General features: G+C 36.8%; 2 protein-coding genes across 2 annotated transcripts; both read right to left on the reverse strand.

The window, feature by feature from the left end:
• Positions 1-2,048: 2,048 nt before the first annotated feature.
• Positions 2,049-6,729, reverse strand: LOC101734218 (serine/threonine-protein kinase N2). Its single transcript, XM_018096479.2, has 8 exons — positions 6,433-6,729; positions 6,149-6,211; positions 5,485-5,561; positions 4,822-4,964; positions 4,421-4,528; positions 3,928-4,008; positions 3,196-3,606; positions 2,049-2,245 (listed from the first exon to the last, which is right to left on the reverse strand). The coding sequence occupies exons 1-7, from the start codon at positions 6,642-6,644 to the stop codon at positions 3,538-3,540; spliced, it is 753 nt and encodes a 250-aa protein (XP_017951968.2). The 5' UTR covers positions 6,645-6,729; the 3' UTR covers positions 2,049-2,245; positions 3,196-3,537.
• A 529-nt stretch (positions 6,730-7,258) lies between these two features.
• LOC108648303 lies at positions 7,259-11,809 on the reverse strand. The gene is made up of 10 exons (XM_031891585.1): positions 11,733-11,809; positions 11,588-11,614; positions 10,330-10,612; positions 9,404-9,516; positions 8,952-9,014; positions 8,546-8,657; positions 8,265-8,362; positions 8,106-8,181; positions 7,808-7,866; positions 7,259-7,476 (listed from the first exon to the last, which is right to left on the reverse strand). The coding sequence occupies exons 1-10, from the start codon at positions 11,781-11,783 to the stop codon at positions 7,372-7,374; spliced, it is 987 nt and encodes a 328-aa protein (XP_031747445.1). The 5' UTR covers positions 11,784-11,809; the 3' UTR covers positions 7,259-7,371.
• Positions 11,810-12,169: the final 360 nt, after the last annotated feature.

A 12,169-nucleotide genomic window follows, 5' to 3' on the forward strand; every position in this document is an offset into this window, starting at 1 on the left:
GCAGCCACCGCCGCCGTCTGATGCCCCGACTGTGCAGAAGCCGATGCTGGCGATGCTCGGCACCTTACTGACGGCACCTAACCGATGCCGCGTGTATGATGCCGCGCGCGTTACGCCGTCCATGGGGACTCACAACAGCAAATCCAAGTACCGTATATATTCGAGTATAAGTGCGAGTATAAGCCGAGGTTTACTTTTTCAGCACATTTTTAGTGCTGAAAAACTCGGCTTATACTCGAGTATATACGGTAATAAAATATAGTAACATTTAATATTTAAAGGCCCTTTCCTTCTGCTTTTAGAGGTGTATGATGCAAATCCCCAAACTTGTTCCTGAATCCTTAATGTAAAATTACAGAGGACAATGTAGTTTGGCTGGGGGCACATTCTGCCCCGCCAGTATAGTCCTACTAAATGAGTAGTAAATCAACTGATAATTATTTCATTTTAGGGAAATCCACTATTTTGGGATTTGTCCGGACCATAAACCCTTCATAAAAGAATTGGCTGAATCCAAATCCTGGCAAAAAGGCCGAATACCACACTGAATCCTGGTGAATCCCTATTTCATTTCCATCTAACATCAACCGATAACCAATACAAAAGTTAACTTTTAGTATGTTATAGAATTGCCTGTTCTAAGCAACTTTTCAATTTGTCTTCATTGTTTATTTCTTATAGTTTTTTATTTTTTTGCCTTTTTCTCCTAACCATTTGCAGCTCACTGACCCCGGCAACCAAAAGACATTGCTCTGTGAGGCTACAATTTCATTGTTATTGTTACTTTTTATAACATGTTTTTCTATTCAGGCCCTCTCCTATTCATTTACCATCCTCTCATTCAAACTGCTCACTGGTCTCTAAGGTAATTTGGACCCTAGCAACCAGATAGCTGGTAAAACGCCAAACTGCAGAGCTGCTGAACAAAAAGTGAAACAAATAAAAAACTACAAATAAAAAATTTATTATGGAAATGCAGGACATTCAATGAACTATCCAGGACAGCGGGATGGGCTATAAAAAACGGGACCGTCCCGCAAAAAGCGGGACAGTTGGGGGGTATGTCCTTATCACTTGTGCCTTGGTGAACGCCTGGGGCCCACCCACAATAATAATCATATTCAGGGGTAAAGATCCTTCCCAGTTCTGACCATTCTGCGCACTGGTTTCTGTGCAGTCATACAAGTTGTAGCCACAAAGATTGCTAATTAGCCACTCAGCATGGGAGGTTTATATATCCAGAATTATTATGTGAGGTGGCAAACAGAAAACTGTCAGACTCGGTGCTGGGTTTTGGTTAAAAAGAACCCAATAGTTGGAATGTTGCATCTCTGAGAAAGCTGTGGGCTGGTTGGGAGGGGGCTATTAGGCTAAAGTTTTTTTAAAGACTATAGTTTTGGAAAATAATATTTGTTAATAATAATAATATTTGTTAATTTTTAAGTTAAAGGGGATCTCCAGCTTTGAACCAAAATTTGTTAAAGAGCCCCACACAACACATCCCTTTTAAAGCAACAACTGCTTCAGTTACAAAAAACTATGATACATGTACATATTATATTGAGTCAGAAGTGATTTTTAGCCAAACGGTGACTGTCACACATTGTGGAACTGTAGTTGTATGTGCGGTGAGAGTCAGGATCAAACAGTATTGTAACTAAGTTATATATTAGTGCCTGTTGGGCATAAGGGGAAAGCATGAAATAAAAAAGGAAAGAAATTAGAGATATAAAGGGTCATTTACTTACACGCGTGGAGTGTGCAAAGTGCAATCTGGGACCAATTCACCATGGTTTTAGTCAGATGCAACAGTTTTTCCTAGTATAGCTTTATAAATAAACTTATTCATAGATAAATACAAGAATCTACCAGTACAAGATACATCATCAAAATGCCCTTTTTGCAACATCAGTAACGACTAAGGAGGCTAAATTATACTTTATATATAATTTATTAATATATATTATATACAAAATGTATTTGTACACTATATATATTAATGTATCGTTTAATATATTTTACATAAACAAATAGGACATAACATTTTTTTCATGTATATATAATACATTTATTTATATTTTCTTTTATAAAAGAAAGACATTTTGGAATACTATATTCCAGGGTAAGATTATTCGGTGCAGCTGCATCAAGTGGATCTTCACATGGAGATCTCTGACGGACGGACTGGTCTGTGAAACAGTGAGAGTGCTGCAGGTCGCTCTACCGGTCCGAGATGCATCTGGATCTATTAATGATTAAAAAATTTACAAAAATACAGTTGGAGTGCACTGAAAATGGCAAAATAACTTACTTAAGACATAAATACACCACCATATTATAATCAAATATATGTAGGAGGTTTCTGGGACATATGATTATAAGAAGCAGATATATTATATGGAAGGGAATTGGATCACAGTGTTCAGCTTCTCACTGTTTCAACCAGAAATCTCCTTGGAGCAGAGGAACAGACGAGACTTTATTCCTCAGGCACCCGGAAGACTTGAATATTCTGTGGTGGTAACAGAGGCCTCTGGGGCCCTGGACAAGATTTGCTCTAGGGCCCCCCACCCTATGCAGGCAGCTTAGCCCTCTGGGACTTTAGGGATCTTTGCCATACTAGGAATATTGGCATTTCAGTTAATTCCCTGTAAGAATGGAAAGAGTCCTTTATTATTATCCTATATACAGAGTGTGACCTACTGCTGTTAGATATTGGTCGCCATGAAGTCTGATTACATTTACCTTGTAATGATACTGCATTTAATGGTAAAACTACATACAAGAAAAAATATGGGTAATTTAATATGACCCCAAAAAGAACACTTATTGCACTGGATTTAAAAAGCTGGCACGAGCTACAGAGCGACATAGAGCAGGCATAAGGGCAGGTCTACATTGCGGCCTGCTCCCACTTTTGCTCTCTTTCATGCGCATTTAAATTACCCCTACTTGCCTCCCTCCTTCATGCAACTGATGGATATAGGGCTGCCACATGCAGACAGCTCTGTATTTATGGGGAAGAAGCCCCATGTGCTGGGTAGGGTGCAAAGTGCAGAAAACATGGCATATTGCACCATCAGCCTAACCCCACAGCATTCACACCTCTGTGAGTATCAGATGTCACCTCTCTGAAGAGTTACAAAGTGCCATTGTGAGTGGGTTAGTGGAAGAGTACATATGCTGAGGACTTACCATACCAGTCAGTTGAACTGAAGAAGCTGCTCGGATGAGTAGTGAAACATCCTTGTTCTTGTCATTTTGACTTGCAGCAGAGGATCAGAAGACTTTATTCCTCAGGCAGCTGGAACACTCTTGTATATTCAGTGGTGGTAACAGAAGCCTGCGGGGCCCTGGGCAAGATTTGTCCAAGGGCCCACCCACCCTCCACCCACAGGCAGATTAGCACCATGGGACTTTACGGGCCCATGATGTTTACACCACTTAGAATATTGCCATTTCTTCTAGACCATTATTATAGCAAACAGTCCATAAATATAATTCCCAGTTCTTGAGTTTAGCTTTACTCGAAGAGACTTATTCAGTGTAATTCATAATAAACATAGGCTTGATTTCTTTCCTCCTTAAAGCCTCCCATTTCATTCCCTGTAACATAGAAAAGAGCCTTTATTAGTATTATCCCCTAAATATGAAATCTCCTATCAAATGCTTATAATGCATAATGGTAATTCTATGCACGCATTGGCAATATCTGCAGAAAAACTATGCTTTAGAGTTGTCATGGCAGCCCTAAAATATGATTATAAATAACTTGCAATGATACTACATTTAATGGTGAAATTAGCAGCTACAAAATATATTTCAATATATAAGGGCCCCAGAGGATATTGTTATAATTAGGATAAGGAAACATATAAGAATACATGAGCAACAATCATATAACCAGAGAAATTCCCAAACACTTACAAAGAAGAATGGTCGTTCCATAACTGCGTGCGCTCCTTCTACAGTCGATCCCAGGCGCAGTGCAGGATTTTTATTCAGCAGCTGCACAAACAGAAATAAATGTTATATTAAAAAAGCACTGAGCATATTGCCTTCAACTCCCTGTTTTACATTTCTGGTGAACCAGTATATTTTAGATCATGTTCTAACATTCCTGAATATTACTGATAAGGTGAGATATGAACCCACAGTATTTTATCTATTTAAATGGATTCCAAGCCATGCAACCAAATCGTTTCACTCTTTAATAAACCCCCAAGTAGACAAACTAATGCTGACGTTATAAAATCTATAAGGAAACAACTTCTCATCAGTAAGGATATTGTATGGTTAGAAAATGATGCATTGGATATTTGGCTGTGTTTCCTTCTTAGATATATATATATATATATATATACTGTATGTTGTGCCTTAGAGAATAGATCATAAAATGAATATCATGGCAGCAACTTACTCCTTGTAGTATATCACGGACATACGCAGGCAGGGTAGGTGGATAGTTTGGCCTTTCAAACATAATTTTTAAACGAATCTCACAACCACTGTCTCCATCAAATGGCAACTGTAAATGTAGAAAGGTATTTGATTAGGAAGCAGGTTTTCTTAGAACAGTATTACAACCACATAGTTCATAATGGAACTTTTACAGTCCTAATATTAATTTAACTATTAGTAGCTTGCTTCATAGTAATAGAAATGATAAAGCAGGTGAAAGATATCTATAAAATATTGCTCAACATAAACTCCAGGATACAGGGGAATAGACCCCCCCAGCTAATTGTATTTATTGTACAACGCTGCGGAGTATGTTGGCGCTTTATAAATAAATGTTAATGATGGATGCTTTACACTTACCTTTCTAAGTATCATCTCATAAATGATGACACCTAAGGCCCACCAGTCCACCGATCTGGTATAGTGAGATTCTGTGAATATTTCAGGGGCCATATATGGGCGAGTGCCGCATCGGCCATAAATTTGATCCTCAAAACCTATTCCTTTAATAGAAAAAAAGCATAAGTTAGTGGAATTGACCTGTATTCATACAGATCTCGCCTTAGCTGTCTACATAAAAAGTGCAACATTAATTTGATGTTGTCTATTCCCATTTACATCTCCATACGTAGGTCATAAGTGTAATACAGTTAAAAAGACCTTAACCATAATATGATAAAATACAGTAAAAAATGATTTGTAGAGATTGGTTTCTGTATTTATACAGAAATTTTTAAAGGTACCCGCTTGATATGTGTATACATATAGTTTATATATATAAACTAACTTTGCCCACAGAGTCATATAGGAATAGGCACCGTGGCGCTTCAGGCCAAATTAAATGGTCCTGATGTGCAGAACAGCCACATCTGCCCCATTGGGAACCTGCCATATTGTCAATAAACTAGAGTCTTATCCGTATCAGTGGAAAATTTCATGTAGGGTGATACTATTTTATGAACAAGCATAGTTTGTGGCACAATAAACCATCTCTTTATATAATATGAGGCCAGGGAAACGTACCAGTTTTGCTAATTCCATAGTCTGTAATTCTGGGATATCCTCTCTTATCCAACAAAATGTTTTCAGGCTTCAAATCTCTGCAAACCAAAGTGATAGGGAAATTGGAATTATTCATTCCACCAAATAGAGTTCTGAATATTCAGTAATTATATCTTTCATCTTTTAATGCAGTCGTTAAGTTATGCAGCTCTAACATTCAATATTTATGAAAAATACTACACTCTAGCAGTTGGTCTTAAAGGGTAAGCTAATAAATGAATTCCCACCCCATTACGTACCACCTGATCATTTATTAAGCAGTAAGCGATTGGCTGCTCAGGACAGGTTATGCTGGTTATATGGATAGTGGGGCAACAGCCTTGGGGCCAGACTGACTCAGCTGCATCTCTCCAATACTGAGTATCTAAAAGGGGAAATTGTTGTCTATGGCACAGGCCGCATATCCACCGCTCCATCATACACCTATATAATCAATACTACTTCCAGCCAGGTACCAGTAAGCCCTGCCCTTTTTAAGCTTTATAAACAGAATCATCCCTTTAAGAATAAGTCCAATGGACTTAAAACCCACAGTCCCCATTCTACTACTTCTACAGAGTAACTTTCTCTTTTTTGATTAAAAAACAACTTTCAGTGATATTTTACTTTTATCAGTGCTTCTTACCTATGGACAATGTTGTTTTCATGCAGAAATTTCAGTCCTTGCACAATGCAGGCTGCATAAAATCTGCAAATAGAAAATAGAAAAAATCATTATTTTCCACACTGCCTTTGTGGTACTAGAGACATCACTGAACACTGAATAAGCATATGCATAATATTTCCATTCCCTGCATATTTATATTCAGTATCCCATCAAGTAGATTATTGTTAGATGCCCTATACTTGGTACTATACTTGGTATTACAGGCTCAATGGGAACCTACAGAGAAGCCCAATGCTACTTACATGCTGCATTTCAGTGGCAGGTCATAATTGTCCATAAGTAACCTTAGGTCACCTCCTGAGGCATATTCCATAACCAAACACTCATTGTAGTTTGTCACAAAGTAAGTGTCTAAGCCAATCAAGAATGGAGCTTTTTCCTTCTTTACCAATTGCAATATCTTCTTTTCTGTCTCAATTCTGAAAAATAAAAGCATAAGAACATGATCCTCCATGCTGGTATGACGATATATTATACATAAGGAAAGGCTTTTTTTTATGTTATTTTGTGTTAATCATCTATTATTAAGGCAAGCGTGTGCCTTTATGTTGCTAATGAAATTGGAAATTGAAATTGGGAAATGCTGGCATACATGCTATAGCTTGTAGGACCTTAGAGACTTGGAAGCACCTTTGGTTCACCCAGTTGTTAGCTGTCAACTTTAGATATATGTACAAATTCAAGCTTGGGCCGATCATTCATTTTGGTAGGGCCCAGAAATAACACATTTTATAAGGCCCTATTTCTCCAATAACTAAAGTGTCACTGGTTGGGGAGCACTAATAAAGCACTAACATCCCAAGATGGGTGATCAACTGAATGTTTGCTGTTTGCTTTGTTTTTTATGAATATATTCTTTTATTTACTTCCATACTTACCTTTGAGTTGCTTGTTCGTCATATACATTCTTTGGTATAGCCTTAATCGCAAATTTCTTCTTTGAATGTTCGTGCTCTGCCAGAAACACCTGGAATAAAGAAAGAGTATCTTAAGTAACCCTGATTTTGTTCCTTCCTTTCATACACTGAATATGTTTCATTTAATAGTCCTATATGACTAAAGGTTCCCATACACAGGCAGATTTCAGCTGCCGACTTGAGTCATTCATACTGTTTCGGCAGTTTATTGATGCACACTCACTCCAAAGGGTCCTATTCCTTGTAATTGTAAACAAGCAGATCTTATAGTGTATGGCCACACTTACTCACCTGTCCAAAAGATCCTTTTCCCAGCACACTAAGGATGTTATAGTCTTCTGATCTAGATTTGGAAGGAGTTCTGGCCAACTAAAGAGAGAAAAGAGAACACTGTTACTTGCGATTGATCAGATTTGGGCTGTTTTAGATTAGTGACCATTTAGTGTGGTAAAATAATTAGTACTTCAGTTTAATATTCTGTAAATAAACCTGTGTATAGGTTTTTGGACACTGGGGCTACTAACTTGCCCCATATCAGTTACTCATAGAAAAAAAATCAAATATTTGCTTTTATTTACTCTCTAGTCGTAGATTCAGCAAAACAAGTTGCTGATTGGCTGAAATAAGTTACTAATGGTTCATCAGTGCTGTAACTTGTTGCTCAGATGAACACACTCTACAGGATAATATCTGAACTTACCTCACTTTGATGTATAGCTGGTAATGCCATTTCAAGGCAATGTGCTCGCTCTGAAGAATCTAAAAAAAGATAACAAAAATAACCATAAACACCACAACATCAGGTGACCATGTAACCATAGTAAACAAATTTGTATACAAATCTCTAAGTGTAAATGCAAACTTCAATTCATTACTTATTCTACAAGGAATATATAGCAAATAGACCTAGCTGTAAGGATATTGTATGTTCACATTTCAGTTACTCCTCCCCATGGGAACAAAGAACAAAATTAGACAAGCAATCTCTAATATGTCACCTGAGGATTTCTCGATTCTATTTATGTAGTACTTTGGTCTTTGCCTTTCAGTCTGTACATCCAAACCATTGGAGTCCTTTAGATAATAAAACACAACATTATTTTGGAGAAATAAAATGTGTACTCAGATATACAGTATAGGTGTGTCTCTCTACTTACCTCCCCTTGACTCTTGTACTCATCTGATGCTTCCAAATAATAATATCTTGGTGAAGAGTCAAGTGATCTTTCTGAGCTATCTAGTGGCTCTGGAGAATCTAGAAAATCCAACCAAAAATAATCACTTATGGTGTTTGCATTACATATTAATATGCAACATTCCCTGATACTTGGCTAGGGCAGAGCTCTATCACTAGGATTTATTAGATTCATAGGAGTGACTATACTGAAAGTACTTCAACAATATATAAAATGAGCAAGTGAATCTTCAGATACTGCACCTGGTGGTTTCTCAGTTTCTTCCACTCGTGGTAATTTTGGTCTCACTGTAACACTTATCATAGGTGGTTCCATTTCACTTGAACCACTGGAAATGCTGTCTCCGCTGGACTCCTGTAAGTATAGAATATAAATAATTTGTAACATAAGGCTTAGTTCTTCTGCTCCCAAGAATACTGTGGTCAAATAAGTACTTCTGGCTACAGAAGGCCAAAGACATGAAAGCGACCTAATGAGTAGCCGAACACATGACCCATTCAGTGGTAGAAAAATAAAAATATACCAAGAAAGCATTAATAGTCTAGTGCAGTGATCCCCAACCAGTGGCTCAGGGGGAACATGTCCCTTGGATTGCACATTGTAAATTAAATAAAAATTGAATGAAATAAATCAAGGCCTAATACTTACAGAAGAACAATCCAGAAGACTGGACCTATCATCTTCTGAATCTGAATCAGCAATTTCCTTCTCCTGTATGGGGAATAACAATTGTAAGTTCTTGGTACAAAATGTAAGGTTAGGTGGTAGGACTGTGGGGTTATTTGATATTGCAGAACTTTATTTTTTATTACATTAATCTATTTCACAATTATTAGATTTTCTTTGCTTTGTTAAAAACCATTGGAATTCACAGTGTATATTGGGAAAGTTGATTGGAATTATATTTTATTCATTAGGAAAAATGTATTTTTGGATACCCTTTATATCCCTAATATCCTTGTATTCTACATCCCTAATATACTTTTATTCTATATAATGAACCTGTTTTATGTTCATTCATTTTATTTTGCTTGTTAAAAAACAAAGTGTGGCAATGTGTGTGCAATGAATATACTGAAATATCAAGGTATAACACTTACATCATTTTTATCTTGGGTCTCGAAATCTTCAACTACATTTTCCTCGTCCTGCATAAAAACCTCTGCAGGAGAAGCACTTTGAGGACATTCTGGATCTGGATACTGTAAAGTATCTGTAAAAAAGAAGCCGAGGGATATAATCAATTAGTATAGAATTTTTCACTTGTAACTAAAATATTTTGGGCATGATTTCTTCCAGAGTTGAACTGTTAACAACTGGGAAGATAAATGCTGAAAAATTCGCATAATTTTGTACAGGGGCAGAATAAAGTGGAAACTATTTCAAATCAAATCAATTTCCGTTGTACAGGTAATAAAGACAGAGTGGATAATGCCGGCTGGCTAAAGGATCTCCATATTGAGGATATTGATTGGGGGAGGTACATGCGGTTACTAATAATCCCTTATAATTATGGGTGTTGATGAAATTGAGTTGGGCACCAAATATTCACAGAACTATCTAATCAATTTCCCACAGTGTAAATATAAAAATATATACATACTGTAAGTATGGGGTATTTTTAGCTGGATTTCGATAACATTTTGATAGCCAGAGTAAAGGTGGCCATTCACAGGCAGATTCTAACTGCTATCGCTCCCTTAGACCGATTCGGCAGCTTATCGGTGTGTGTATGGGCACTAACAACGGGCCTGTCAGACCGACATCTCGATCGGGCAAGTTTGATTTTTCATCGGATTAGGGAGCGCAAAGCTTAGTTGATACAGTCCCAGAACCAACGGGTGCCCGTACCCGCCTTTTTAATTCAATCATTTGGCCCCAGGGCCAAATGACTGAATTAGCTTTATATTGCCCACCTGTAGGTGGGGACATCGGGAGAAGATCCCCTCGCTTGGTGACCTCGCTAAGCGAGCGGATCTTAGCATGTATGACCTTAAGGCAAAAACTGATTCTACATATACTGTACCTAGACATTCCACAGCTTCTTTCACTATAATAAATGTTGCATGTGGTTCTTTCTCCATATCCACTAATAGAGTTGCAACAGAATTTTTGTCCTCTTTCTCATCATTCAGTTCATCAATCAGACTCTCGATGGGCTCTTCTATTGCCTCATCGGTCAATTCTTGAACTGGAGATTCAATGAGATTTTCAACCTTAAATTCTTCAACAAAGAAGTCCTTCCCCTGTGTAACATGTTCTGTTACACAAAACTCCTGGGGTGCAGCAACATCTGGGCTACTGGACTCCTAGAATCACAAAACAAAGGTTAAATAATTATGCTTAACGGTTTGAAAAATGAAATCTACATACACACGAATATGTGATGTATTAAAACATAGGGAAATAGGGTGGAAAAGCCCCATTGCATGTAAAATACTAAAGGAGAGATTATGAGGCTTATTTATCAGGTTTTTTTCTACCAGAACTAAACTAAGCATGAATGTCTACTTATAAAGTGTGATTGGCTAAAAACAAGGAAGGTATATGAATAAGAAAACCTTGAATTCCTTGTTTCCTTTAGTATTTTTTCTGCAATTACAAATAAAATTTCTGAAAACTTCCAACACCTTGAATTAAATAATTGTGATATTTTGGACAATGAACTCAATTTTTTTGCTACAAATTTCCGCAAACATTTGCAAAACAATTCGCCAATGGCGTAATGCAAAAATTTGCTGCAAATCCGTTCCTGTCGACAAGATTTGCTCACCACTACCAAAAAGAACAATTTGGGAAAATGCAAAAAATATAAGCATTAATAAATGGGCCAATTAGTAAAATACATGACTTTTAGTGCTAAAAATTATGAATCAGGGAATTGAAAAAAATACAGATATTAAAGGGGGCATTAACTATTTCTTGATTGTTTTCAATTCAGGTTTCTTGGCACCAAAAACTCAATTTTGCCGTGAAAAAAACTTGATTTTTTTCTACAATTTATTATTTAAAAAAAAAGCGACAAATCCAAATGAAAGAATACAGCAGGTAAAACTTGTTGCTATTGTGTAGAAGTCGATGGCATTTGGCCCTTTTACGTCTGCTATGTGGCTTTAGAGGTTTGAGTTTTGTGTAAAAGTTGTGGTTTTAGTGCAACAAATTGAAGTCACGGCTTTCACGTTTTTTCCTACAACTTTTTTCATAAATCCCCCCCTAATAAACGAGCCCCTGGAGTAAATAAAATAGACAGATAAAATGACACGTTTATGCCGGTGTTTACTCACTGTTTCAATACAGGTTGTAGGATGAACCTATAAAAGAAAAGAAAAAATAGTGAGAAAGTGAGAGTCATTCATTCATACGCACAATATCACTGCAGACAAGAAGGCAGGAACATTTGTATTATGGAGAGAAAATCTGTAGGATTACCTTCTTTCTTCTAAAGATTTTCCGAATTCTTTTAAAGAATCTTCGAAACATGTTTTTAAGTTCTGCAATAGAAAAGATGGGTAGGTTAAAAAATGCTAGAAAAGTTAATCCAAATTACAAATAAATATCCCTTATCTGGAAAACAGGTCCCATACCCGTACAGCGTTTATACTGCGCCACCTATTGTTATTCCCTATATTGATATTAAAGATATATTGATACAAAGGATGTGGAAGTGCTATTACACAACTCATTATAAAGCCATGGTTGGGAAATTAGTGCTCCAATAAATGATAAAAACTAAATCATTAGACTAGAATAAAATAGTGTCAATAGTGACTGTGTCCATCTTATTATCTCCTTGTGATTAATCTGTAATTAATGAATACATGAACTGATATCTCTGTTTGATGAATATGTGTATTAAGACTTAAGCA

This window comes from Xenopus tropicalis, chromosome 8 (genome assembly GCF_000004195.4).
Source record: "Xenopus tropicalis strain Nigerian chromosome 8, UCB_Xtro_10.0, whole genome shotgun sequence".
In the NCBI taxonomy this organism is placed as follows: domain Eukaryota; kingdom Metazoa; phylum Chordata; class Amphibia; order Anura; family Pipidae; genus Xenopus; species Xenopus tropicalis.

Bases quoted from the DNA above. Each gene is read 5' to 3' on its own strand.
- LOC108648303 (XM_031891585.1), bottom strand. From the start codon at position 11,783: ATGTTTCGAAGATTCTTTAAAAGAATTCGGAAAATCTTTAGAAGAAAG. The intron at 8,363-8,545 runs GTGCAGTATCTG...TGGATTTTCTAG, and splicing joins AGAAACTGAGAAACCACCAG to ATTCTCCAGAGCCACTAGAT. The intron at 7,477-7,807 runs GTAAGTTCAGAT...TTCTCTCTTTAG, and splicing joins CAGCTATACATCAAAGTGAG to TTGGCCAGAACTCCTTCCAA.
- LOC101734218 (XM_018096479.2), bottom strand. From the start codon at position 6,644: ATGGAGGATCATGTTCTTATGCTTTTATTTTTCAGAATTGAGACAGAA. The intron at 5,562-6,148 runs GTAAGAAGCACT...TTTGGTTTGCAG, and splicing joins GAAAACAACATTGTCCATAG to AGATTTGAAGCCTGAAAACA. The intron at 3,607-3,927 runs GTAAGTGTTTGG...TCTATGTTACAG, and splicing joins TGGAACGACCATTCTTCTTT to GGAATGAAATGGGAGGCTTT.